Raw genomic sequence first — 25,274 nt, 5'->3', positions numbered from 1 at the left:
GTGTGGGACCCAGGAATGCAGCCTACAGTGAAGGCAGGAAGGAAGCTTCATTCTCAGGGCATAGGATGTAACTCCATGTAACTGAAGCAAAAATGCTGGAAGGTGAAGAGTAGAGGACCAATGTGCCTGGATAGGTATAATCTTGACATTCCTAATCCAGACCCTGACAGAATACCTACAACAGGTTATTACTTTTGAAGTATTCAACCTTACTTGGCAATTACTCAAATACTCTATCATCCTCAGAGTTAAAGAGTTTTCTTGAAAGTTCGATTTTAAGTGCTTTCCTTCTCCTTTACTTTTCTTTTGGAGAAAAACTTGAACCAAAGTCACAATGATAGTAGTACAATTGGTGTTAAGGGGAAAGAATTAGTGACATGTTAGGTTCTCTGGGGATATTATTAGTTGAGTAAATGAATGACACTGAATGTTTATACTTCATAAAGTCTTGAAAAAAATAGGGAGGTGAGCGTCCAGAAAACCCCACATGTTTCACTTACTGTGGATTTGAACTTTCTGATCTCTATCTGGCATCTATCACCTCCACAGAGGAAATTAATACTGAAACCTTTTGAGTCTTTAGGAGGGAAAGTGAAATTCTCACATCAGATTCTAAATGAATATGTTTTAAAACCTTAAACATGTGAGCATTAAACAGCCTTTCATTTTTCAACCTGTGGTTTTCTGTCTGCAAGAAAGGATTCAAAGACACTGACTTGTGTAACTGGTAAATACAGAAAGTACAACTGAATCCTTAAGATGCTGTTTATTGACTCCTCCCAAGAGACCCATATCACATTGGGTTTGCTTTGGCTGTCATTCTCCAACTTTGCTTTGGCTCTATGACCAGACCCATCAACTGGGCTCTCATTGTTGGTTAAAATACATTTGAAATAGGTGACAGTCATGAGAAAAATTGGAACACATTAAAATTTATAATTGGGAATATTGTGGTGACCATACCAGAAAATTTTAAGCTAACTTTAGCTCTAGTTGTGGATGAATTTGATCGTGATGATAAGAGTATAGCCAGATATGATAATGGCCATACTCTCATAGTATAACATACAAAGGAATGAGTTTAGTGGATATAAGCTTTGGAGCCAAACTGCCTACATTCAAATCCCAGTTCTACCACTTACTAGATAGGAAACCTTGGGCAAATTACATAACTTCTCAGCATCGTTATCTATAAAATGAGAATAAAGATAGTGCTTCACAGGGTTGTAGTGAAGAGTAAATGAATTAATACATGCAAAGTCTTAGAACAGGGCGTTGCACATGGTATACTCATGTGTTTGCTCTAATAACCACTAAGTTGAGGTATTGAGGTTCCTCCTACCTTGTGTTTTGTGCTTGGCTCTATTACTGAAGCAAAGTTACCAATGCACTTGCATTTTTCCATTGTGGGGAAGGGTTTGTACTAGTGACTCCGAGTTCTGAGGTCTGATGCCTGTCTCAATCCTATCCCCACATCTGCAGGAGCTCTGTGTCATGTGGTTCCTTGCAGATCATGTTGCTTGGAATGGAAACAGTTTAAGACACATATGTCCTCAGTCTGTACCCAGCCCCAAGAAAAATGGACCAACCCTTGGGTTTGTTATCTGCCTCATTCCTGCTGTATATCAAACTACTAGGATGATTCTAAATTTCTGAACAGGTAGTGTCAGTTCCTTAATATATTGTGGCAAGAAGCACTGGCATTTGAGGAATATTTGTGAAGGAGTATCTCTGAAGATGAATGCCTTCTCTACCACACACAAGCCTATACTGCTTTGGATGAGTCAGACTTTCTCATCTAACTTTCCATCAAACCTTGCAGTAGTCAATGTTAAGCTACAGCACTCTTACTCTGTCTTCCCTTCTCCCTTTTATTTCTAAAGAACTGCAATTTATTTTTCCCCATTGGCCACCGATTTATTTGTCCTCTCCTCTCCCCTTTTACAATCCTGCTTCCTTTTCCTACCTTTCAGATCGACTTCTAGCATGAAGACACCTATTTGCAGTGGGTCCTTTTTCTGAAAACTATTTTTAAATTCTTTGGTCGGTTGCTATGCTATTCCAACACCTTTTTTTTTTTAAGTTCTTGCCTCTAATTATGTTCTTTTATCAAGGGCAAACTCTGAGCTCTGAGGTAATGAATGCTTTTCAAGTTGATCATGTTCACCCCTACAGGCTGAGAACACTTTCCCAAAATGCCCAAGATCTTAGATACCTTGGCCAGGGGAAAAGGTAAACTCCTTGAAGTCAGTGGCCAATAATAGGGGTAGCCACATGCTCCCCCTTGGGATCCCCAAGATAGTGCCACAACTTGGTATCATTCCACTTTCCACTGTGGGAGGGAGAAGAAGATTTGCTTCAACTACGTAGAATCCCTTCCCAGATCTCATTTCTTCCTCTTTCTTCCTTCCTCACCTCTCAAACATAACTGCACAGGTTTGAGTCAAGGCAGGTCCTCTCTCAGTAATGCATTTTAATATCAGAAAAGGAGAGAAAGTGGGCCTGGCAGTGAGCAACCTTTGCCCTCATAGAGCCCGCCCCTGTGACATCTGTGGGATTTTGGCTGACTTCTGTGTATCATATTTTCACATGGATGAACTGTACTCTACCATTTCTGTGTACCAGGAACCCAAAACAGTGTTGACATTGAAAATAGAGTTTTCTCTTTCTAGCTGTTTTAGCTTCTCTGTTTTCAAGGGAAACCTATTATTTTTCATGGCAGTGGCCATGGGATTCTTGTTTACCTCTCCACGGAGGGCTGTCCTGAGGCACTGATGGTATTTCTGAAGTAGCCCTGGCAGCTCGGGTGGTCTGGGTAGTCATAGCTGCTTTCTGGTTAAATATTTTAAATTTGGGAGAATTCCTGGACTCCTGGAAAGTCTCCTTGGTTATATCTGGGCAGTAGATTTGGTCTTTGGAGGCAGACAGCTCTGTGCTTCATTGTCAAAGCAGATAATAATGCAGTTCATGGAAAGAGGCCCTTTGAATCATGAGGCATTTCCTTCTCACCCTCCAGTGAGTGTCTGTGTGGGAGCAGCTGGAGCTTCACACAGAAGGGACCCCACAGTTGTCTCCACACAGCTGTTTCCAGCATCAGGTCAGTGTGAGTCTCCGTGTCCTGAATATGTTTGGGAAGGATCGTCTGCCACATAACCATCTGCAGGCATAAGTCAGAGGAACTTTCAGGGAGCCTTAAGACTGCAAATGGGGGATTTTATGTCTTGGTTTAGGTGTGTCTTGATGCTGTTCTTTTCCAGCCTGGACATTCTGAGAGCAGCTGAAAACATCCAAACGTGATTTTTCAGAATTTGGGTGGGAGAGGTAAAAACTCAACCTGCTCAGCCTGGATCTATTGCAATGCTTTGCATAATAATTAATGATGTACAAGCTGTTGCTTAATGGACGGTTTTACTGTGTGTGCCCTTCAGTTGTGACTAGCTGGAGTCCCCCATGATTTAAGCAGCTACCTCTCTTCTTTATGTGTGTCTTGGCCATTGGATCAAGCTGTTGGAGTCATACTTTCTCTCCATGGTTTCTGCTTCCTCTTTCCTTTTTGTCGGTCATTCAATGAACTTATGCTTAACCTTCACATTCAAAGAGAGGAGAATATTTTTTTGTATTTGAAAATCTCAACATTTCTGAGTGTTAGGCAGTAACCAGTTCACAGGGATAAATGATGAAAATAATTATTACTCTTTCTATGCTTGTTGCTATTTAAACACTCCACATATGACTCATTTAATTATCAATAACCCTCTAAAGTAGGGTCTGTTACCCCCACCCCCCTATTACAGGTGAGAAAATCAAGGCCCAGAGCAGTAAAATAACTTGTCTAAAGTCACACAATTAATTCAACAGTGAAGCTAGAATCATGATGAAAACCACACAGTAGTCCTGGGAGAGAGATAGTGTTAGTCCCACATTTTAATTTGGCCACTGAGGGAGGGTCAAGGGAATTGTCTAAATTTACCCAGGCTTGTCTTATCTCCAACTCTAGCTCTTGTCCAGTATACTCCACTACTGTCTGTAATGTAGAGGTCCTGGATTCTGTTTAGTTGAACAGATATTTACTGGAAACCCACTGGGTTGTGAGTCCTGTGCCATGTGCTGGTTATATAGAATTGGCTTTTTGTTTTTTACATCCTTATAAAGATGAGTCAGATCCTGGCGGCTAATTCAGTGAATTTTCCTTTTGGGAAAGCTTGCAGGTACCTCTGGTGTCCAGTACCATGCTAGTCACACGGAAGCTACCTAATATACTGAATAACTATTGGTTGATAAAATGTGATATCAGTTAACCATTGAATAAACAGTTTTGTTCTAGCAACCTCTGTGTTTGATTCAGTTAATGTTTACTGATAGGCTGATGTCTTACATTCGCCTGACCGACGAACCTAAACGCTATTTTTAATACTATGCCACACTTGGTTTTATGACCGTCACTTTCCTAGTTGAGATAGTAGACTAAAAATGTTTAATGTCAAAGTATGGAGCTCTTATTGGATTGATTTTGAAAAGCTAACATTATATTGGAAAACCCAAACAACTAGGAGTGACGGATGCTAGTTCTAGCTCTTATAACTAATAAAACTGTGTACCTGTTACCACATCTGCTCTCTCTCAATTTTCTCATATGCACAATGAGGAAATTAGACTAAGTGATGGTTAAGATCACTTGTTAAGTCCTCTAATTCATGGAAAAAAACAGATGTTATAAAGAGTCCTTTTTAGTAATGCTATGTATTAGTTTAGTTTTGGCTGCAGGAAGTATCTTAATTTTATTGTCTTATATTCTTGCCTTTTAAATGGGTTGATAATTTCTGGCACACCTAATTTATATGACTTCTGTGAGGGTTCAATGAGATACTGGGGATACACGTGCTTTGAATAGTATAACACACGTAGGAACACAAGATGGCATTACTCATATTGAAAGTTAACGATAAAGTGTCAGGTTTCTCACCACTCTTCCCCCACAGCCCCAAAAGACTGGAGTTGGGTCCTGGTTGGGCTATTTCTCAGAGTTTATGGAACTCTTTGGGACTGTACAGGGTCAATAGGGGCTTTGTCCTGCTGCAGGTCCGTTTCCCACGGTTGGGGCAAGGCTGCCACACTTTCTCCTGACACACTTTATCAAACACACCCGCCACACAAACTGGGGTAATTCGCCAGACAAAAGTGAGGTTTTCAGTTACAAGAACCTCCACTTTGTGAAAAGCCCCCTCGGAATCTGAGCCCTTTTCCCTGGGCCAGCAGACGTGTCTCCCGGCTTTACAAATGCCTTAAAAGCTGCCTGATAAAAACTACCCCGAATTTGTGTGCCATGTCTAACTCTGTCTGTTGGTGTGGGATATTTTTAACTCCTGCTTCTAATTCCTCTTGGTTCCTTTAAGGAAGCGCGATCCTAAGGGTCAGGCACTTGGCATCTACTTAGGGGAAAACTTTGAAAGAATTTCTGAGGCTTCCCCTGGGGTAGAGCTGGCTCTCCCCAGAAGAATCGGCCTTTCAGAGCGTCTTTGCCACATAAGGGCTTGAGCTGGGCCCCAGGCACCAGTTGACGCTGTCTCTCCCCCACGACAGATGGTCAGGCCTTCAATTTCAGCAAGGGATCCTCTGTGGAGCTTCTGCCAGCATGCCGAGTGACAGGGCAGCTTAGGGTAACAGGGATCCGGTGTGTGCCCGGCATAGCTTTTGTGCTAACGATGGGCTGCTGACAGGCGCCTTGCCCCTGCTCATCCTGGAGGCAGATCCCCGCTCCCTTGATTCTGTTTCTCTCTGGCAAAGCTGCGTCCTGTTTGCCTGTCTTTCAGAACCCATTTTGGCACCAGATGGACCCCCTCACGGTGGCTAGCAGTTGTCTGACTTGAAGATGCCAGAGGGTGTGCTGACAGCTCCTTCTAACATAACCTGAATCTGGCTGTCGGCTCTGGGCTCAAATGGCTTAAACACACACAGGCGGCAAATATTATCAACCCTGGGGAACAAGGGAGGGGAGAGAATGGCAGTGCCTGCTCCTACAATATTTACGTTGCTAGTGTAGGGATAATACTAATAATTCCTCTTGCTTGTACAATTACTCATATTTACTCTTCTTAGTACAATTGCTGTTGATAGTACAATTAGTGTTCATATCAGTACTGTACTACTTCTGTTCTTACTAAAACTACTATAGCATAATGGCTAAGAACGCAGGCTCCATCCAAATTTGAGCTCTACTCTTTCACGAAAGTATGTGTACCAGGGTGGGATTTTTACGCCATTGTAGACTTCAAGTGCGGGAAAGATGAAGAAGGGAAAATTTCTTTAAAATTCTTTTTTCATTTTATTTTATTTTTTTCACCACCTTTTATCCCTCTTGTACCCTCTTCCACCTCCACCCACCCCTCCCCCCCACAATCAGCATACTGTTGTCCAGGTCAATGATTTTTTTCTCTCTTTTTCTTTTTTGCTCAATCATTCCACCTCCCCAGCCTCCCTGCCCTCTATACTTACAAGAATTTCACTGACTAGCATTTTAATGCATTCTGATATTTTGGGAAATTATTTGAGTCTGAAATCCACAGGCCTAAGAGAAAGGGAATGAAGATCTTAAGGTGGCTTTTAAAATTGTCCTTTTCCCAAACCTGGACAGGTGTGGAACATGCAGGTGGCCAACATGAATGCTCTAGAAGGCTGCCTTTGATATCTGCTTCCTTTACCCGATGGACTTTAACAAACCACTGCCACATAAGACATAACTCAGAAAGCTATAGGGTGACCATCGAATTTAGAACGCTTTTGCAAGTTAAAGCGGGCACTAATAATACACTGATACAGCAGGCGACAACTGGAATTGTTCCTGGCAGGGTGGGGCCTTTGGTCACCCTAGCAAGTAAAGCCCCTGGCCCTCACATATAGGAAGTCTTGGAGAAGCCGAAGGACTTGAGTCAGTATGTGAATCTTACCTACTTCTCATGGGTCCTCCTAAACTAGGGTATTTTATTTGGAGATGCTAAGTTAAAAGGTGTCTACTGTTTCCTTGGGGTCATTCAGCATGTATTTTGCTGGTTCATAATCTGTGACTTTACAGGGCTTGACTTACATGTTATTAAGGACCGTGAGTAATTCTCAGGCAATTATACTCAATTGGAACCTACCCTAAATGGGGTGAAGACTTTCTCTCTGCCTGAGTAAGAACCCTTCCTTGGGGGCTTAATGCTTTTGTGAGAGCTGCTGGCAGCACTGGGAGCCGTCCATGCAGCTGGAATGCCAAGCAAAGGCTAAAGCTTTCAAAGGAATACTGGTTCTAAAACCATTTTGCATATTCCAGAAAACTGGCCTAGGATACACCACCCAGAAGCGACTTACTACTTTTTTCCTTTCTGTGTCAGGACTGAAATGCTAACCACAATCATTTCTTTCTTCACAGGTTCTTCTTGAAATTTTTCCTCAAATGTAACCAAAATTGCCTAAAGAATGCCGGAAACCCACGTGATATGCGGAGATTCCAGGTGGGTCTGTCTTGTCTTTCTCAAATCTCAATAATGACATGAATATCAGGAGAGAGTAAAAAAAAAAAAAAAAAAAAAAAAAAAGACTGAGGCAGAATATAGAGAGTACAGTTGTTTCCCCAGAGTGGAGAGCAGGTGAGGTTCCTAGTCCCTCAGGTCTCTGCTGTCTAGGAGTTGTTTTTTTAGAGAAGAATTGGGACCACACCACCTGTGTGTGCTGGTTGAGCCAAGGGTGGCTTCCAGAATGGACTCACAGGCTTACACTACTGCAGGTTAAGTGAAGTACACAGAAACAATGAATTCTTTGCCTGTAAGTTTCCAACTGGAAAGCTGGTACATAAGAGCTTTGTTCTGTTTTTAGAATTTACTACCTTCTTCCTCTCTCTCTCTGTTCTTCTATCCTTGGAAATTGTTAGTAGCAATTATCATTAAAAATGGACCCCTTAAGGAGCAGGGTGTTTCTAGACTGACAGGGGTGACAGTTCTGTTTCAGAAATGTCCTTGTGCGGCTCATGTAAATGTCCTGAAGCATCCATCCAATCTGCCACCATTAAAAGCATGAGTGGTATGCTAACCTCACATAATTATACATTTTCTAAAGGAAAAAGAACGTGAGAACAAACGTGTTAAATTCTGAGACACAGAATGGGAGTTGGGTTTTAGTAAAGGTGGCTAAGTTCTAGGTAGGTGCTTCTCAAACTGGAAAGTCAAGAATCCCCTGGGGATCTTGTTAAAATGCTAATTGAGGCCTGGGGGGAGGGGGTGCAGAAATTCTCCATTTCTAACAAGCTCCCTAGTGATGCCAATGCCATGGCCATACTTGAGTAGCAAGGTACTAGCCCCCTCCCGTGTTGCTCTCTGTCTAATTTTATGGCTAACTCATTTGCATGGCCAATGTTAAATTTCCCATCAGAATCATGACCCATATAGGTATGGCCATAAGGTCTGTATGGTGCTTATAGTATACGCTTAGGTATAGTCAGCTTTAAGTAGATTGAAATGTATGATCTCTGAGAAGCTCTTGAAAATTTTTAACTGCACAGTCTCTGATGGAGAAAGGGAAGGGATGATTCTGAGCATTGATTCTTGAATGTCAAGATCTCTTAATCTCTAAGATGATTGTTTTTTAAAGGGGTGAGGCTTACTGGTCTCATGAAAGAATGAATTCAGTGAAAAAAAGAAGACATTCTCTCCTGAGATCTGAAGCATTTCTCTAAAATCATTTTGGCCTTGCCAACTTTTGTCTTAACAAAGATGAATGGGGGAGAATCCATAAATTCCTAGTTTCCCAGAAAATGTTTCTCCTGGCTAGATTTGGGTCCCATTTTGGTAGACTTGGGCACCCTCATTCCCACACAGGACTTTTTGGGTTGCGTTGGAGTCACCTTTAAGGGCAAAACAACACATATGATGCCACTAAGTGTGTGTTGCTAAGTGTCTTAAAACGTGAGGGTGAATTTTAGTATAAACTGTTGGGTAGTTTGCTTTGACCTTGAGAGGAGCCATATATCTCGTTTGAACAAGCTTGGGTTAGAAACGAAGCATCTCCAGGCACAAACCAATTCATATCTGAGAGACATGTCTAATGGCTTTTGAATACCAGGATCAACTTTGCTGTGTTTCTCAGGGAAGCAGAGCTAGAGATGGACTTTGGTGACATTGGGAGCCTAAAGAAAGAGCATTTGTCTAAGACTTCTGGGGACTTGTTTGCCCTCATAGGACCTGCTAGTAAAATGTCTGAAAGCCTTGAATTATAGGAATGTAGCTCTTATGTGAGATGAGAAACCAATTCAGTTTGGTATTTTTGAGACTAGAAAGTTTTACTTTTCAGACAAAGAGAGTTACTTTTTGTTTAATAGAAGGCCTACTGAGATGAGGAGATATGAGTTAGATTTCCAGAAAGCCTCAGTTTCCTCAACTGTAAAATAGAGTAAAAATGATGATTCTGCTTATTTTACAACATATGAAGGAAAGACAGCATTTTGCATGCATATGTAATTTATAAATGATAAAATAAAATGTAAGCCTTTGGAGAAAATACTTGCAGTAAACTAAAGCTGGGTCATTATTTCAGTACAGGGTTTCTCCAATTTGGGCACAATTCACATTTTAGACTGGTTAATCCTTTGTGGGGAGTGAGGGGTGGGGTTGGGGGAATGGAATGTCCTGTGTTTGTCGTATGTTTGCAGTTGTCACTGGCCTCTACCACTAGATGCCAGTAGAGATACTCCGCCCCCCCCCCCCCCCCCCCCCCCCCGAGTCATGACAAACCAAGATGTCTCCAGGCCTTGTCAAATGTCCCCTGGTTGGGGTGGGAGTGCAAAATTGTTGCTGGTTGAGAATCACTGGTTCAATCCTATACTTGATGATCTCTGGCGGACTCTTCTCGGGGACAGTGCTTTTATCTCAAAGAGCACACTCTTTGTGTAGGCATGAGAGCTGCCTGCCACACGTCATACTATCCTTCAAATACATAATGTTTTATCTGAACCATGGCAATGCTCTTTCCTATGATTCTCCAACTGGTCCTAAAGTAGGTGGATGTGTCTCAGTAGGGGCAGCTACCTTGGCCACCACAGAGTCAGTGTTTGAGTTGAAGAAGAGCTGTATCTCTTTCTATCAGCAATGACAAATTCCTTACTGCATCTCAGATTTAACCTGCTTTGTTCCATCACTCACTCGTTCCTTCCTGGCAGATGATGGGCGGAGCCTATGACAGAATGCATACTGACTCCTTTAGTTTTGTATCTGTGTATGGTTATACATTTTATGAATTATCATTTTATGCAATTAGCACATGGTCTTATGCATGTAGGCACATGGGTATTTATGCAATCAGAGAATGGATGAATTGCCTCAATAGAATTCAATTAAAACTTCACATATCTCTTATTCAACCTTTCCATTTTTTTCCTCCAGTCTTGTTTCTTTGCATCATTTCATGCTGGTAGCCACACCATCCTTCTTGAATCCTTCTTTTTCCTTGGATTCCATAACAACATTCATTCATTCTCAGCTCTTCCTAAGAGATGGATGCTCTTGTCTGCTCTCCTGTGAATGTTGGTGTTCTCCAAATTTCCTTTTCAGATACAGAACTCTTTTCACTGTATAGGATCTCTGAGTATCTTCTCTAACCCCAGCACCTTAACCACTTTTTCGACACTGAGAATTCTTGAGTCAGGTTCCTCGAGACATGATATCCCATTTCAGACCTAGCTACCAGCTGCCTGCTGGATATTTCCAGGAACTTTAATGCATTGAGCCCCCAAACTCAATATTTTTATTTATTTATTTTTTTCCCTTGTGCTGGTGTCCAAGCTGGTTTCTCTTCCTATGTTCCCTGTCTTGGTTTGTTCCTAACTGCGTCAAGTACTGGGGAGAGAGCTATGTATATTTGTGTCTATATCAGTGTGTCCCATGTACATGTGTATAATTATACATGTCCCTGTGTGTACCTTGATATACATTTATGGACATGGGCCATAATGATGATGATAAAGCTAACATTCATTGGGTACTGATGTGAGAGATATTATGTGAAGCATTTTACATGAATTATCATTTTTATCTTCACAATATTCCTGTTGGGAATGTGTAAATGTGGATTATGGATTTTACAGATGAGGAAACTGAGGCTTAGAGAAGGGAAGCAAGTTGCCCGAAGTCACACATCTATTAAGTATTGAGGCAGTCTGACTCAAATGTTATCTAAGGTTGTGGAACTATAAAGAACTTGTCCAGAGTCTGTTGGCAGGTACCAAATGAGACAATAAGGAGGTCTCTCAACATCTGAGAGCCACAGTGGCTACCCACAAATATGTGCTGGACTCCCAGGAAAGCTAAGGAGGGGTTTTCAAAAGAGGCATTTGCCCTAATAGAACCTAAAGATACTATCTGGATGAAGAACATTGGAACAGCACCAAAGTTTGCCAAGCAGAGGGTAGAATTGTGTGGAGGAGGAGAAACCTGAGCCTTGTTTCTGAACAGAGCTACAGTGTTGGTCAATTTGTAATTGTATGAACTTTAGGAAAAGAAGCTGTTATTCAGAAGACTGCCTGAGCTTCACATAAGCGGTAGAGTTTTAGGCCAGTTCTCTAGGGTGAGACAGACCCCTTACCCAGATGGAGCCTGAGTAAAGCGGCCCCTCAGTGTAAAGTGGCATCTCAGATTACTCTGTTAAGAATTCTTACTGAAGTTCCCAGATCTTAGGAGTTAACCAGGAGGGGGGGGGGGTTTAGTCTTCCCCCAAGCTATCCTGGCTGATAGAGATGCGTTAGGAGACAGTGGTCAAATGCTTCCTATGAACAAGACTTATAATTTCCATCATTTTTCTCATAGCACACTAAGTGGGAAGCTGGTTTCAAATATTTTTACTAGTATGTTGCTGCTGCCTCCAAGGGGGAGTGAGAGAGTGTCTTTTTGGGCATGAGAAAACTGGCGTACTCTTTATATCTCCCTGTGGCTTTTCCCAGTTATATTGAAAACCTGAGACCTGGAGACATCTCATTGAAAACTCACTCTCCTGCCTATTAAGTGGGCTCTTCCCAATTGTCATGGGTGCTCTTTTTCTCTCACCCATTTTATCTGCTTGCCAGGCCAGTCTGATCTTCATACAGCTGTGCCTAGCATGTCTCCTCTGAACAGCAATCAGGGTCCTGTGTAGGTGACTGTGGAGGATACAAGAAAGGTTGTTGATCTCTTGACATGTAAAGACATTCTGTCAAGCAAACTCAGCCACACAGCGGCAGAGCTTCTGGTGTGTAAACAGAGACTGCTTAATTACACAGGTCATGTCAATTAGTGTGACCTTAGTGTTTTCAAGAAATTAATCACTTTCCCCTGAGCTCAAGTATGTTCATACATTAAGGCAGTATGGAATAAACCTTGTAGAAAATCTGGTATAATTTTTTTTTTTTTTTTACAATGGATATTTTCTTTTGAAATCCCTAGGCTGTGGTTAGGGTAACAAATTTGCTTAGATACAACAGTGGATATAGGCTTCATTCAGTTCTGGTAGGTGAGGGGAGTTGGGGAGAGGGTGGGGCGTAAGCTAGGGATGGCAAGAGCTCATGACAGGGGGAAACTCACTGTGACTAAATGAGCCTGTTTCTTCATCTTGACACTAAAAAGATGCTAATGTCACAGGCCTGTGTTAAATCCATGTCACGGGGCTGGTTTTTAACTGACAGGAGCTAGACAAGTCAAGGTTAAGATTTAAATCCTTATCAATAGCTTTTCTTGTTGGGGCTGGCAGAATGAGGATGGAGAGGGGAGGAACAAGAATTGGGTACAAGCTGTCATCACAGTCGACACCATAATACTGGAAGGCTGCGAAGTAAAGTGTACATTTCCAAATCCATCTTATCTCTTCAACTAAGTTTTTCCAGAGGCTATAAAACTATATCTATATATAAAAATGTTAGCCCTGTGACTACCTACGAATATAAATGTAAGATGTATTCATTCATTCATTCATTCATTCACTCATTCATGTCTGCATGCACTTAGTGGTATTTATTGATGTGGTAGGTAGTGAGTGTATTGTGATGAATAAGAAAGGCAGAGTGTTTGTTCTAATGAAACTGGTATTCTAGCTGGGGTCTATTACTTAGGGTAATACTAGCTGCTGTAACAAATAGATCAAAGAATACATAATGGCTCATGTACAAGAAAAGGTTACTTCTTGCTCATATAATGGTATAAGGTAGGTGTTGTTGGTGAGTGGATCTTGTCCAGGGAGTGATATGGGGACTTGGGCTCCTTTTCGTTTTGTGTCTCCACTGTCCTTTAGGTTCTAGTTGTCTCCATCCACCCAGCTGAAGGCTATAGGGGGCATGGAGAGGGCACATGGACTTCTTAAAAGCCCAGGTTAAGAAATGACCCTTGTCAAATCTGCTCACATTCCCTGGCTGGGAGTCTGTCACATGGCCATCCTATCTAATAATAGACAAACATGGTAATTAACTGTAACTTCGCTACCCTTCCCATTGGCTAATCAGGGCGATATGCAAATTAACTGCCAACCAAGATGGCGGCCGGCAGCCAGGCAGCTGAAGCAAACAGGAGGCTTGTTTGCTCCAGTGATGGAGGAAGCCAACGTTCCCCGCCTGCCGCTGCTGGCCTCTGAGCTGCACTCTAAGAAACAATGTTGCAATTATAGAAGCTAAACAAGTTCCAGATACCTGCTTTCAGCCAGCCGCAGCCTCAGAGCTGGAGCAGGGCCTCAGAGCTGGAGCTGGCTCTCAGCTCCAGTGACAGCTATAGAAGGTACATAAATACCAGAATAAAAAAAAAATAAATAAATAAATAAATAAATAAATAAATAAAGGAGAGGCTGGGAGCTTCAGTTGCCCGCCAGCCTGAAAATGGCCCTCAGCCCCTCACCCAGGCTGTCCAGGCACACCAGTGGGGACCCCCACCCTGAAGGGGGTGTGACCAGCTGCAAACAGCCATCATCCCCTCATCCAGGCTGGCCAGGCACCCAAGTGGGACCCCCACCCTGATCCAGGACACCTTTCAGGGCAAACCGGCCGGCCCCCACCTGTGCACCAGGCCTCTATCCTATATAGTAAAAGGGTAATATGCAAACTGACCCTAACAGCAGAAAGACTGGGAATGACTGGTCACTATGACACACACTGACCACCAGGGGGCAGAAGCTCAATGCAGGAGCTGCCCCCTGCTGGTCAGGGCACTCTCACATGGGAGGAGCTCTGCTCAGCCACAAGCCAGGCTGATGGCTGCCAGTACAGCGGTGGTGGTGGGAGCCTCTCCTGCCTCCTCAGCAGCGCTAAGGATGTCCGACTGCAGTTTAGGCCTGCTCCCCGCTGGCAAGTGGACATCTCCCGAGGGCTGCCGGGCTGCCAGAGGGATGTCTGATTGCCAGCTTAGGCCCAATTCCCCGGGGAGTGGCCCTAAGCCAGCAGGTGGTCATCCCCTGAGTGGTCCCAGACTGTGAGAGGGCACAGGCTGGGCTGAGGGGCCCACCATCTCCCCCGAGTGCACAAATTTTTTTGCACTGGGCCTCTAGTATATAATAAGCAAGTGAGGTCTGCAAATGCCTAGTCATACAGCCTGAGAAAAGAGAAAATGGATGTACGCTGAACAATTACCATCAGCTTCCACATGTGTACAAATTTATAATTGCAAATCATTAAAAATCGTAATTATTGCTGTAAAGAAAATTAAACAGGATATTACAAAAGAGAATAACAGTGTGGGGTGGGCGATGGGAATCTACTTTAAAGTAGGTGACCAGGGAAAGCTTGTGGGGAGATAACATTGATGCTCAGAGCTAAAGTATAAGAATAAATTGTCCTGGGAAGTGCCAAAAGAATAATTTGTCCAGAGCAAAGAGAACAGCAAGTGGAATTCATGTTTATCTGAGGGGACGAATAATCGTCCTTCACTTCTTAGTCATTCAGAGTGGAGGATAGAAAATACGAGAAGAAACCACCAGGTTGTGCATCCAAAATTCCCACCAGAAATGTGTGTTCTCTTTAAAATGATGACATGGGAAGCGACATTAAAAGGCAACTCTCTGCCCTTTTTTGGGTGGATGAATTCTATACATTATGGAGGACCCTTGTTATTTATTCAGAAACCCACAGAAACTCTGAATCAATATGTCATAGGGTATCATTAGAGGATTCTTAAAATACATGCCCAACCTCTGCACTTTTGGTCTGCTTGGAAAGGCACTTAAATAAAGGCAAAAATATTCTCATCCCTTTTCCTTCTCTCCCACTGTCCCCCACCCCCTGCCTCATATTGTTTTGACAAACAGCACATTTTGCAATTAAATTCTTTACCAAACAGAATGCTAGGGGCCCGGGCTGCAATCACTCTGCTCATACGGAATAATTTCAAGATGTACCACGCTGATTAATTATACTGAAAGCAGCTCTAATGATAGTTTCTGAATCCAGGATTAATTCACAGAACATGGTAAATACAAATGGCGGATTTTCAACCTGATATATTAAACCATTACGGCTTATTGGGCAAATATGTGTCTTGGCATGAGCCTTCTGCTGGGGCTCGGCAGAAAATATGCATCAGTGAGAAGGAATCCTTATGAGCTGGATTTGTTGAGTGGTAGCTCTGCACTTAGAGGAAATAAATTCCTACGTGAGGTATAGCTGCTATTGAAAAAATGTAAAATGCATGAAAAGATAGATATGAAAGTGTTCAGTTTGATCAGTGTTGCCAATGGATATTGGTTCTGAGGATGCCAATACTTATCGAGACTTCCCAACAAAAGATATTATTATATGCTTTCACTTTTTCACTTGTAACTTTTATAGAGCTTTTAGTATGTGTGAGACCCTATAGGACTCAGTGTTTCACATGTATTATCTGACTTCTTTTTTTCCCTATCGCTCTTTTCCTTGTTACTTTGCTCCAAACAAGCACATTGGCCTTTCTTCTCTTCCTTCATTTCTCTTTCCCAAATATACTGACCTCATTCCTGCCTCAGGGTCTTCGCACTGGCTGTTGCCTCTCCCTGGGAAATTTTCTCACTTCATGGATTGGCTGAATGCTTCTTATTTACTCAGATTTCAGCTAAAATGTCCACTCCTCAGGGAGGCCTTCCTTAATCACTCAATCAACAGTAGCACACCCATTTAGACATCCCCCTCCCCATTTTATTTTCTTCTTATAACTTTTCATATTCCAAAATTTGCTTTCATTGCTTATTTACTTATTGTCTAAAAACCCTGCTCTGCCCCTGCTAAGAACTAAGCTCTTTGTGGGCAAATACTTCATCTGTCTTGTTCATTGCTACTTCTCCAATACATGGGATAATGCCTGGCAAATAGTAGGCCCACAACTTATTCCTACGATTAAGTGACTTACCTAAGGTTACAAACTAGGAAGTCATAAACTTGGTTGGGATTCAAACTCAGGAATGCCTGACCCTGGAATTGGAGTTGTTGACCAATATGCTATTTTCTTCCAATTTCAACATCCATGTGCCATAACCCGTTGGTAGAGAGCACACAAGGCAATTCTGTATGTGTTGGCTCACTGCTGCTTAAAACAGCCAGTGTACACGTAATTGGAGAGCACCAGTTACATGCCAATGACACCGTCAGGAGTCATCAAAAGTATCCTGACCCAGAGAGAGAAAAACACGGTTCAGGTCACCAATGAACTTTTTATGTGTAGCACGTGTCACAGTTCAGGAGACAGAAACTGAGTCTAGTTCCCAAGGATCCAAGTTAGTTTCACATAATTATCTGAGGATTTAAAAACATCCATCCTTATCTTACTCTTAAAAGAAGAGAGAGTTTTTGCCTTGAGCCTTAAAGTGTGGATTTAATTCAGTTACTCACTGCATATTCTAGCAGTTTCACTCCGTTACATCCTGTAGGTTCATGTGTCCTCCATAATTTTTAATGACTTATTTGGGATCTTTCAACCAGATAGAAGCTAGCAATCAGGCAGGTTTTAGAGAATATCTTATTTCATATCAGTGAAGGATATTTTAAAGGACAAAGTTAATGAAGGCCTTACTACTGCAGACCATTTTTGTGTAAAAATTACTTAAAGTGTAGTCAGTCACGTAGGCACCAGAGGTGTTCACTTGAAGATACCAGGGGAGTCAGAGGGGAGAGTCTTGAAGCCAGAAGAATGTATGGAGAGGCCAGAGGCTGCTGTGGGTGAAAACTGGACCTGAAATCTGGAAGTTTCCCTCCAGGCTTGCCTCTGCTGTGAACTTGTCCTATGACCTTGAGGATGTTTTTAAACCTTTCGTGGCCTCAGTTTTGCTATCTGTAAAAGGAAGTGTTGGGCAAATTTGCGGTATCATAACTCCTGAGAATCTCTTTTGTCATTTTGGTTTACGAACCTTATGTGATGACATATTTTCCAACCTAATGGCCTTTATGGAGTAAAATTCGCCCTCTCTATTTTAAAATAATTGAAGCCATGTGAACCTACCAACTCAGAGCTTCTCATCTGCGTGAGATAACCAGTGTTTCCATATGGAGATGATCTGATCCATGTCAACAAAAGGAAATCACGGAATGCTTTAGTGGCAGCCTTGCTGTGGCTGCACTTAGGATTCTCTCTCTGCAGTCTTGTCTCCTTTGGAAGCCACTAGATTGGCTGATCTCTTGGGTCTCTTGTGACTAACATTCGAGGGGTCTAATAAGTGGTTCAGCAGACAGCTGGGTGGAGAATGTGGGCTGGGTGTGGTGGAGGGCAGATGTTTGAAGGAATAGAGTTCGTTTTATAGAGCAGTTTTAGGTTTACAGAAAAATGAGGCGAAAGCACAAAGAGTTCCCATAGACTCCCTCAATTCCCCCTCCCCTGTTTCTCCTAACATCTTATATTAGTGAATACATTTGTTACAGTTCATATACTAATATTGGTACATTATAGTCAACTAAAGCCTTTCGTTTGTACTAGGGTTCACTTTTTATGTTATGTAGCCCATGGATTTGGACAAATGCAGAATGTTATATATCCACAATTCAAGTATGATTTATAATATTCCACTGTCGTAAAATCCCCTATGCTCCACCTATTCATCCTTCCCTCCCACCTCCCAAAATCCTGAGGGTCACTGATCTTTATACTGTCACCATAGTTTTGCCTTTTCCAGAAGGTCATATAGTTGGAACCATACAGTATATAGTCCTTCCAGATTGGCTGCATTCATTTAGCAATATGCATTTAAGGTTTTCCTTCATGTCTTTTCATGGCTTGATAGCTCATTTCTTTTTATTGCTGTTTAATATTCCTTTCTATGGATTACCAGTTTTGTATATCCTTTCACCTATTGAAAGACATCTTGATTGCTAATGCCTTTCATTTAGGTCAATTTTTATTCAAATAATTGTAGATTCACACACAGTTGTATGAAATAATATAGAGTGATCCTGTGTGCCCTTTACCTAGTCCTCAATAGTAATATTTTGCAAAACTATAGTACAATATCACATTGTGCTATATAGTATTCATACAGAATATGAACATCGATACATCCACCAATCTTATTCACATTTTTCTAGTTTTATATGTGGTCATTTGCATGTGTATGTGTTTATAGCTCTATATAATTTTATGATGTATAGGTCTGTGTGCCTATCACCACAGTCAAGATATTGGGTATTTCCATCACCACAAGGGTCCCTCTGTTATGCTTTAATGGCAGCCACACAATTCCCTCTGTCCCTAACCTTTGGCTAACACTCATGTGTTCTCCTTTTCTAAAATTTTGCTATTTCAGGAATGTTAAGGAGATGGAATCATGCAGTGTATTAGTTTGCTATAGCTTCCATAAAAAATACCACAGACTGTGTGGCTTAAAAATGGAAATTGATTTTCTCACAGTTTGGGAGGCTAGAAGTCCAAGATCAAGGTGTGAGCAGGGTTGGTTTTCTCTGAGACCTCTCTCCTTGGCTTGCAAATGTTCTCCTTCTCACTGTGTCCTCACATGGTCTTTCCTCTTTGCTCTCACATCCCTGGTGTCTCTCTGTGTGTCCAAATTTCTTCTTCTTAGAAGGACACCACTCAGATTGGATTAAGGCCCATGCCGAAGGCCTCATTTTAACGTGATCACCTCTCTAAAGGCCCTATTTCCAAATATGTTCACATTCTGAGGTACTGAGAGTTAGGACTTCAACATATGAATTTTGGGGGTGAGGGAACACAATTCAGACCATAATATGCAATGTGCAACCTTTGGTATTGGCTTCTTTCACTTGCTGTATTTCCCTGGAGATTCATCCAGGAGTATCAATAGTTTGTTTATTTTTATTGCCGACTGTTAGTCCCTGAATGTTGCTTAATGCCTTTTTATTTCATGTGCTTAAAGCCAATGCATTCAATACTTTCTATTAGGGGCCCTAAACTAATGCAAACATAGACTAAGCTAAACTCAGAGACAAGTAAGCCATATAAAACCAACTTTAACATTAATTCCCTTGCACCAAATTACTATATATCAGCATTGAAAACCAAAATATATAATTTTTTAAAAAATAATCATTTAAAATTAATTCACATAAGTGATGATTTTTTGGAGGGAGGTACTTACTATCAAGATACTCTAAATTTAAATATTAAAGATATTGTTAGGGTCTTACCTTTGCTCTGACTCCACATTTATTGTAGAAATGTTTAAAGCTACAGATCTCAATTCTTTGGGGCCTTTGGTCCTCCCACAGGAGCTGCTACTTCTGTTAATGTGACCTTCCACCCATGACTAAATTTAGCTGCTTGTGTCTTTTTGAAAATCTGCTCATGAGACAGAGATTATGCTTCATGAATTTCTGATAATATAGTTGGGACATATGCAGCCTCCTGCCTGGTACGGAGGGAAGAGGGCCAGCCTGAGGAATGGCAGTGAAGAAATGCCAACTAACAACAAAATTCCCAGAGAACCCCTCATTCCAATGAAGTATTAGAAACACCAGACTGAATTGATCAGCTGTCTAATTTACAGACTGTTTTTAAAGCAGTAAGATTTCACTGAGTTTCAAGCCCAGAGTGTAACAGGCTGAGATGTAGATGAGATCTAGAAAGCAAAGTTACATAAATCAGTGAGATCTTGCAATTCACAAGAGGCCTAAGTTATATAATTATGTGTTGTGAGCACAAAGGTCTTTAAAAATGGTTTCACTGTTAGACTGATAAAAGAGTAGACATGGAAGAAATACTTTCTGTATCTTTTTATTTGAAATAGCAGTTTGTGCTGGTTCCTTTTCATGTCCCAGCATGTCCTCTCAAACTTTTTTTGAGCATCACAAACATCTTTAAAAGCAACAGCTATACAACTACTATTATCGGTGCTTGCTAATTGTTCAGTATGAACCAGGAACCATACTAGGCACTTTACATAATGTCAACCCCACAGTAACATTGTGTGTTGGCCACTATGATTATTTCCATGTGAGATTCAGGGACACTAGGGCTCTGAGAGGTTAAGTTAAAGTCATATCCACTAGGAAAGCTTGGGAATCAAGAATCAAAATTTGTGTGTTGATTTTTTTCTAATTCTAAATAGAGGAGAGTACTAGTAAATAGCAAAAATAATAAGCTTTAGCGGTATCTAGATCCAGGATATAGCAGAGAAGATTCTGAACCACCAAGATGAGCCAAGAAATTGAAAATGTCCATGTAAAATCTTCAGAGTCTGTGGGCAGCTGCAGACTTCTCTCCTGCCCTTTATATTCCCTCACACTGCGTACCTTCACCTAGAAGGTTGAACCCTGGTACATGCTGGGTGTTCATCAGCACATCTCTGGATTGCCATCTTAAAAGGGTATGCCCCTTTATCCAATAGAAATTTGATTCCAGAAAATATACATGTACACAACCCTAAACACGTCCACTTAGCCAATACTTATTTCAGGAGATATAACTTGGGCATCCTAGTGAGTAAATTGGCACAATTTATTTCAAAACCATTCTACAGCAGCGTTGCCCAACAGAACATTCTGCAATGATGCTCATGTTCTCTATCTGCCCTCTAGCTGCGTGTGACTACTGACCACTTGAAATGTGGCCATGATGACTCAGGAACAATGGAACTTTACATTTTACTTAAGTAGTTTACATTTAAATAGCCATCAGTGTGGTTACTGTATTGGGCAGTGCAATTCTAGAGACTAAAGATTTAACTCTAGCAGCTATCATAAAATTCTAACTAGACCTGTTCCTCATACTCCCTTCATGTTGTTCCCTGGGCGGGAGAATGAAGAAGTGGGTAGAAAGGGAAGGGGTGGTCGAGTCCAAATGTAAAGTCATTTTCCATGTTTATCTGTCCCAAATTCAAGCTGTGCTTTGTTGACAAAATTTGGGAAGGTTGCAGATTTGGCAGGCCTGTCTGTCCCCTTGCCTGCATGAATGTGTCAGCACCTCATTAATCTTGGGTTAAACTATAAAGGCCCTTTTCCCTCCTACCATGGGCCTATTTTTTAAAGGACACTTCAGTGCCCTTTTGCATTTCACAGTGAGATTTTTAAAAAATTTATAACTTGCTCTGTGGATTAATTTAAGCCTATATTTTACTTAAATATATCCTGATCGTTTCCAAATTGAAATGAGAGAAATTATTTTGGGGATATAGGGGAGTTTAAATGTATTGTGCCATGGGTTTCTGAGGAACATATTGGATGTTTATATTCTAGAAATTAAAAGCATGAGGAATCTCTGTGTTATCTTTCTCCAATTTAATGAACCTTTCAATGAAATGATTTTATCACACATGTGGTCTTGGTGATTCTTCTCTTTCCAAGAAAAAGACATAGAGGGTGTAATGTTGTTTTTTTCCCTTAACAGTTTTTGTCCAATGTAAGAAGGAGATGAAATGTCTTTAAACAATACTGGGTATTTTAAGCCTGAAGCCTGTAGTGCTTTGTCTTACAGGTGCATGGCGAATTGTCATTGCTTTTTTTTTTTCTCAAGACAGACATCGAGAATAACCACTTTCTGTATTTCCTGGCACTGGAAACAGTTACCGTTTGGGATTCCTTTTATAGTTTCTTCAGCTAACGACTCCAGTGACCACTCAATTGTGGTCTCGTAGTAAATCAAAATTTCTTTGAAAGAGTCAGCTCTGTTATATAATTGTAGATGTCCTGCGAAGTCATCTCCCTAACTAAAAAGAAAGGCGTATTTCCGTTGCCTCAAATAATACGGACTCTGCCACCACACATAATATTCTTTGAAATGAAAAGAATAGGCCGTTTTCTCCTCCTCCTCCTCCTCCTCCTTCTTTTAAAGTAGCCTACAATTGATGAGACATACACAGGAGCTTCAGGCTGTGTCAGATCTGGTTGGTCAATTGTGAAGAAAGAGAAAACCAAGCTGCACAATGCTCCTTCAGACTTACCTCCTCCCATGAATGACTTGCCCTAGCTAGGATTCAAGGTGACAAGGAGAATGCTCTCAATGGTCTACTTTGCGTTTTAATACAATACAGTTAAAAGTAAAACCAGGGGATGGCCTAGCTCCTGCTGGGAGTTAGGGCCCTGAGGAGGATTTAGGAGACCCCATGGAAGTCCTCCCTGGGAGGCAGCATGACCGTAGGCCCATGTCCTTCCTTCTGCCTCTGGGGCTGACAGACACCAGGGGCTTTGTATAAGGAGCAGGGCCTCAAGTGAGGGTCGAGAAGAAAAAACACCGATCAGATCAGCCCGGCCCCCTGATTCTATGGAAGCAGTGTGTGCACAGCCCACAGTTCGTTGCCACCTTTGAGGCAGGGGGGAAGGAAACTCACCATATTTTGCCAGGAGGCTTTTAGGTCAAAGTGAGGAGCAGGGGAACTTTTAAGTTTGATGGGTGTTGATGGGTGTAGGGGTCCACACAGGGGGCCACTTTGTCAGGCAGGGCCGACAATCTGCAGGCACAGGCCATGGCCCAGCACTTTCCCCTCTGCCCAAATCAGGTGATGAAACTGCCCTGTTGCCCAAGACTCTAGAATGCAGTGCCCACTTTGGCCAACTCAGAGCAAAGGCTTCCCCAGGAAAGGGGGCCTTGGTGCACGCCAATTCTTGTAAAGCATTTCACCTCCTCAGAAGCTAATGCCTCTCAAAACCAAGAACAATTAAAGCTCCAGTCTTTCTAAGCAACTGGGGAATTGAGCAAAATAAATCAGAAACCCTCAGCTTGGCTCTGGAGGCTCGCCTCATTATGAGAGCAGATCTATTAGCCCTCTTGCCATTGTCTTTCATTTCTCAAGTGAGGTGATTCTAATTAAATTAATCTGCATGTCAATCTATCGGTGATCAATCAAAGAGCCTGAGGTCCCCCCTATGCTGCAGGGTGCTTGCGGCTGACAGGGGCTGATAATGGAGGAAGAAATAAACTGTCGAGCAAAGTTAATTAGTCAACATAATAGGTGGATTAAATGGGAGCCAGCTGATTGCTGTTTCCCATGTCAGAGCACGAGGTGGGAGCTGAAGCTGCAATTACAGACAATTATTATATTTGGTTGTAAGAGGTCGCATGAATAAACATATCTCTGTGGGTTTCAGTTTTAATCCTCTTCCCCATTTAATATAAGGAGAAGTGTAGGTCATTTCTTCTCATTGTTTTAGTCAAAATTCTCTGAGAAAACACCTTTCCGACAAACTGAGTTCAGAATCAGTTTATAAGGTGGCCAGGGTATGTGAATTGTACCCTGGACCCATGTCACCATTTGGGGGTAGGAGGGATCTTTGAAACACAGACCTAAGACCCTTCTTGAACAGAGATTTTTTTTTTTGGCGGGGGGTGGTGGTGATGGTGGCAACGGGGGCTTTGGTCCAGTTAACTGAACGAATGTAGGAAGAAAAAAGTACAAGAATCCCCTAAAAAACAGTCAGGAGAGCAAGCTGCATCCCAGCTCTCCCTAAAACCTCTCTTTTTCTTTTCTCTATCCTCTTAACCCTGACACAGGGGAAGGAGGGGGAAGTGGGGGATATTTTAAAGATTCAAAAGATTTTTTATTTGCATGATCAACTGTGATATCTGCTTCAGTGTCTAAACTGAAGGGTAATTTAGGTGAAACACAACCACCCTTGTGTAAAAAAATATGCTAATAAAGATCCTCTTGTTAAAATTATGGTTAACAGTGTACCTTCTGCTGTATAACTATAAACTGTGCAATTTTACTTAAAACTGCATCAAAAGCGTTCCATGCCAAAGACCCGCTCATCAATAGCTCCTCTTGTTAGAGTTGTACAGCATAAGCACCAGTTATTATGTGAAATCGCGATGCAATTTTCTTCAGCTCCCAGCTGTTATTTATTTAACTTGAGTTTATTACCCTCCGTGCTTTTATATTAAAATGTTCATTCATCTCTCTCTTCTGTCTCCAGGTCGTGGTGTCTACGACAGTCAATGTGGATGGCCATGTCCTGGCAGTCTCTGATAACATGTTTGTCCACAATAACTCCAAGCATGGGCGGAGGGCTCGGAGGCTTGACCCCTCGGAAGGTACGCCCTCTTATCTGGAACATGGTAGGCGAATCATTTTCATTGGTTGGCATTGTTACCTTTAACTGTGAATTTATTTTGGTTTCTTTCTTCCAACTCCACCACATTTTCTACCCCATTTCAAATTTCCAATGTCCTGTTGAAAAATGTGGATGCTGAGTAGTTAAAGACAGGAAGATATCTTTGAGTCTTGCCCTTGCCTATTGCACAGTTTTCTACCCTGGAAATGGGTTGATGTATCTTTCCTTTTTGTTGAGACAGAAGGAGACCTGGATTGCTGCTTTATTTTAAGCTTCCACTTGACTGACAAATAAAAGCCAAAGCAGGATCACAAAAATCATGACACATTTTGAGCTTACAGTTGATTTGGTTGTACAATGAACTCCATCCTCCTTGCAATACTGATGGTGTATCGCTGTGACTACATATTTAACTGCATTTGGAGATAAAATCCAAAGGCTGCGTTGGAGGCACTATCTGAATATGCAGCCTGAACTAAGTGTTTCTCCCATGCCCTGTGCAGACTCCTTCCCTCATCACCACGTGGCAGAGCCTACTTTCTGTACGTAGCCTTTGGTGGCGAGAAATCACATTTGTCTTGAATTTATGGCTAATCAGTTGTGCCTTCAAGTGAACTGGAGGAAACCAGATAAAAATTAAATGAAGAAAAGTGAATGCCACTCAAAAGAACCATGGCCCAACTGAGTATATGTGTGAATGCTTCAGCACTACATGCATATGTAACGTATTATCCATACTTCCATCTGTCCATCTATCCATTATCAATGCAACATCTATCCATTCATCTTCTCATTCCATCCATCTCTCTGTCCATCCATTCATTTGTCT

General features: G+C 41.8%; 1 protein-coding gene across 4 annotated transcripts in view; it reads left to right on the top strand.

The window, feature by feature from the left end:
• EBF1 (EBF transcription factor 1) overlaps nucleotides 1–25,274 on the top strand; it is a 391,814-nt gene that overhangs the window by 236,730 nt on the left and 129,810 nt on the right. For 2 of the 4 annotated variants that reach the window (XM_059699069.1, XM_059699068.1), the window contains exons 7-8: nucleotides 7,409–7,490; nucleotides 24,308–24,425. In XM_059699069.1, the coding sequence (XP_059555052.1) occupies nucleotides 7,409–7,490; nucleotides 24,308–24,425 (200 nt within the window). Of the gene's footprint in view, nucleotides 1–7,408; nucleotides 7,491–24,307; nucleotides 24,450–25,274 lie in introns of all 4 variants that reach the window. The other 2 variants (XM_059699067.1, XM_059699066.1) reach the window with 1 other exon arrangement.

The sequence above is a fragment of the Myotis daubentonii genome, chromosome 5 (genome assembly GCF_963259705.1).
Source record: "Myotis daubentonii chromosome 5, mMyoDau2.1, whole genome shotgun sequence".
NCBI lineage: Eukaryota > Metazoa > Chordata > Mammalia > Chiroptera > Vespertilionidae > Myotis > Myotis daubentonii.
This window is presented reverse-complemented; position numbering and strand designations above follow the sequence as displayed.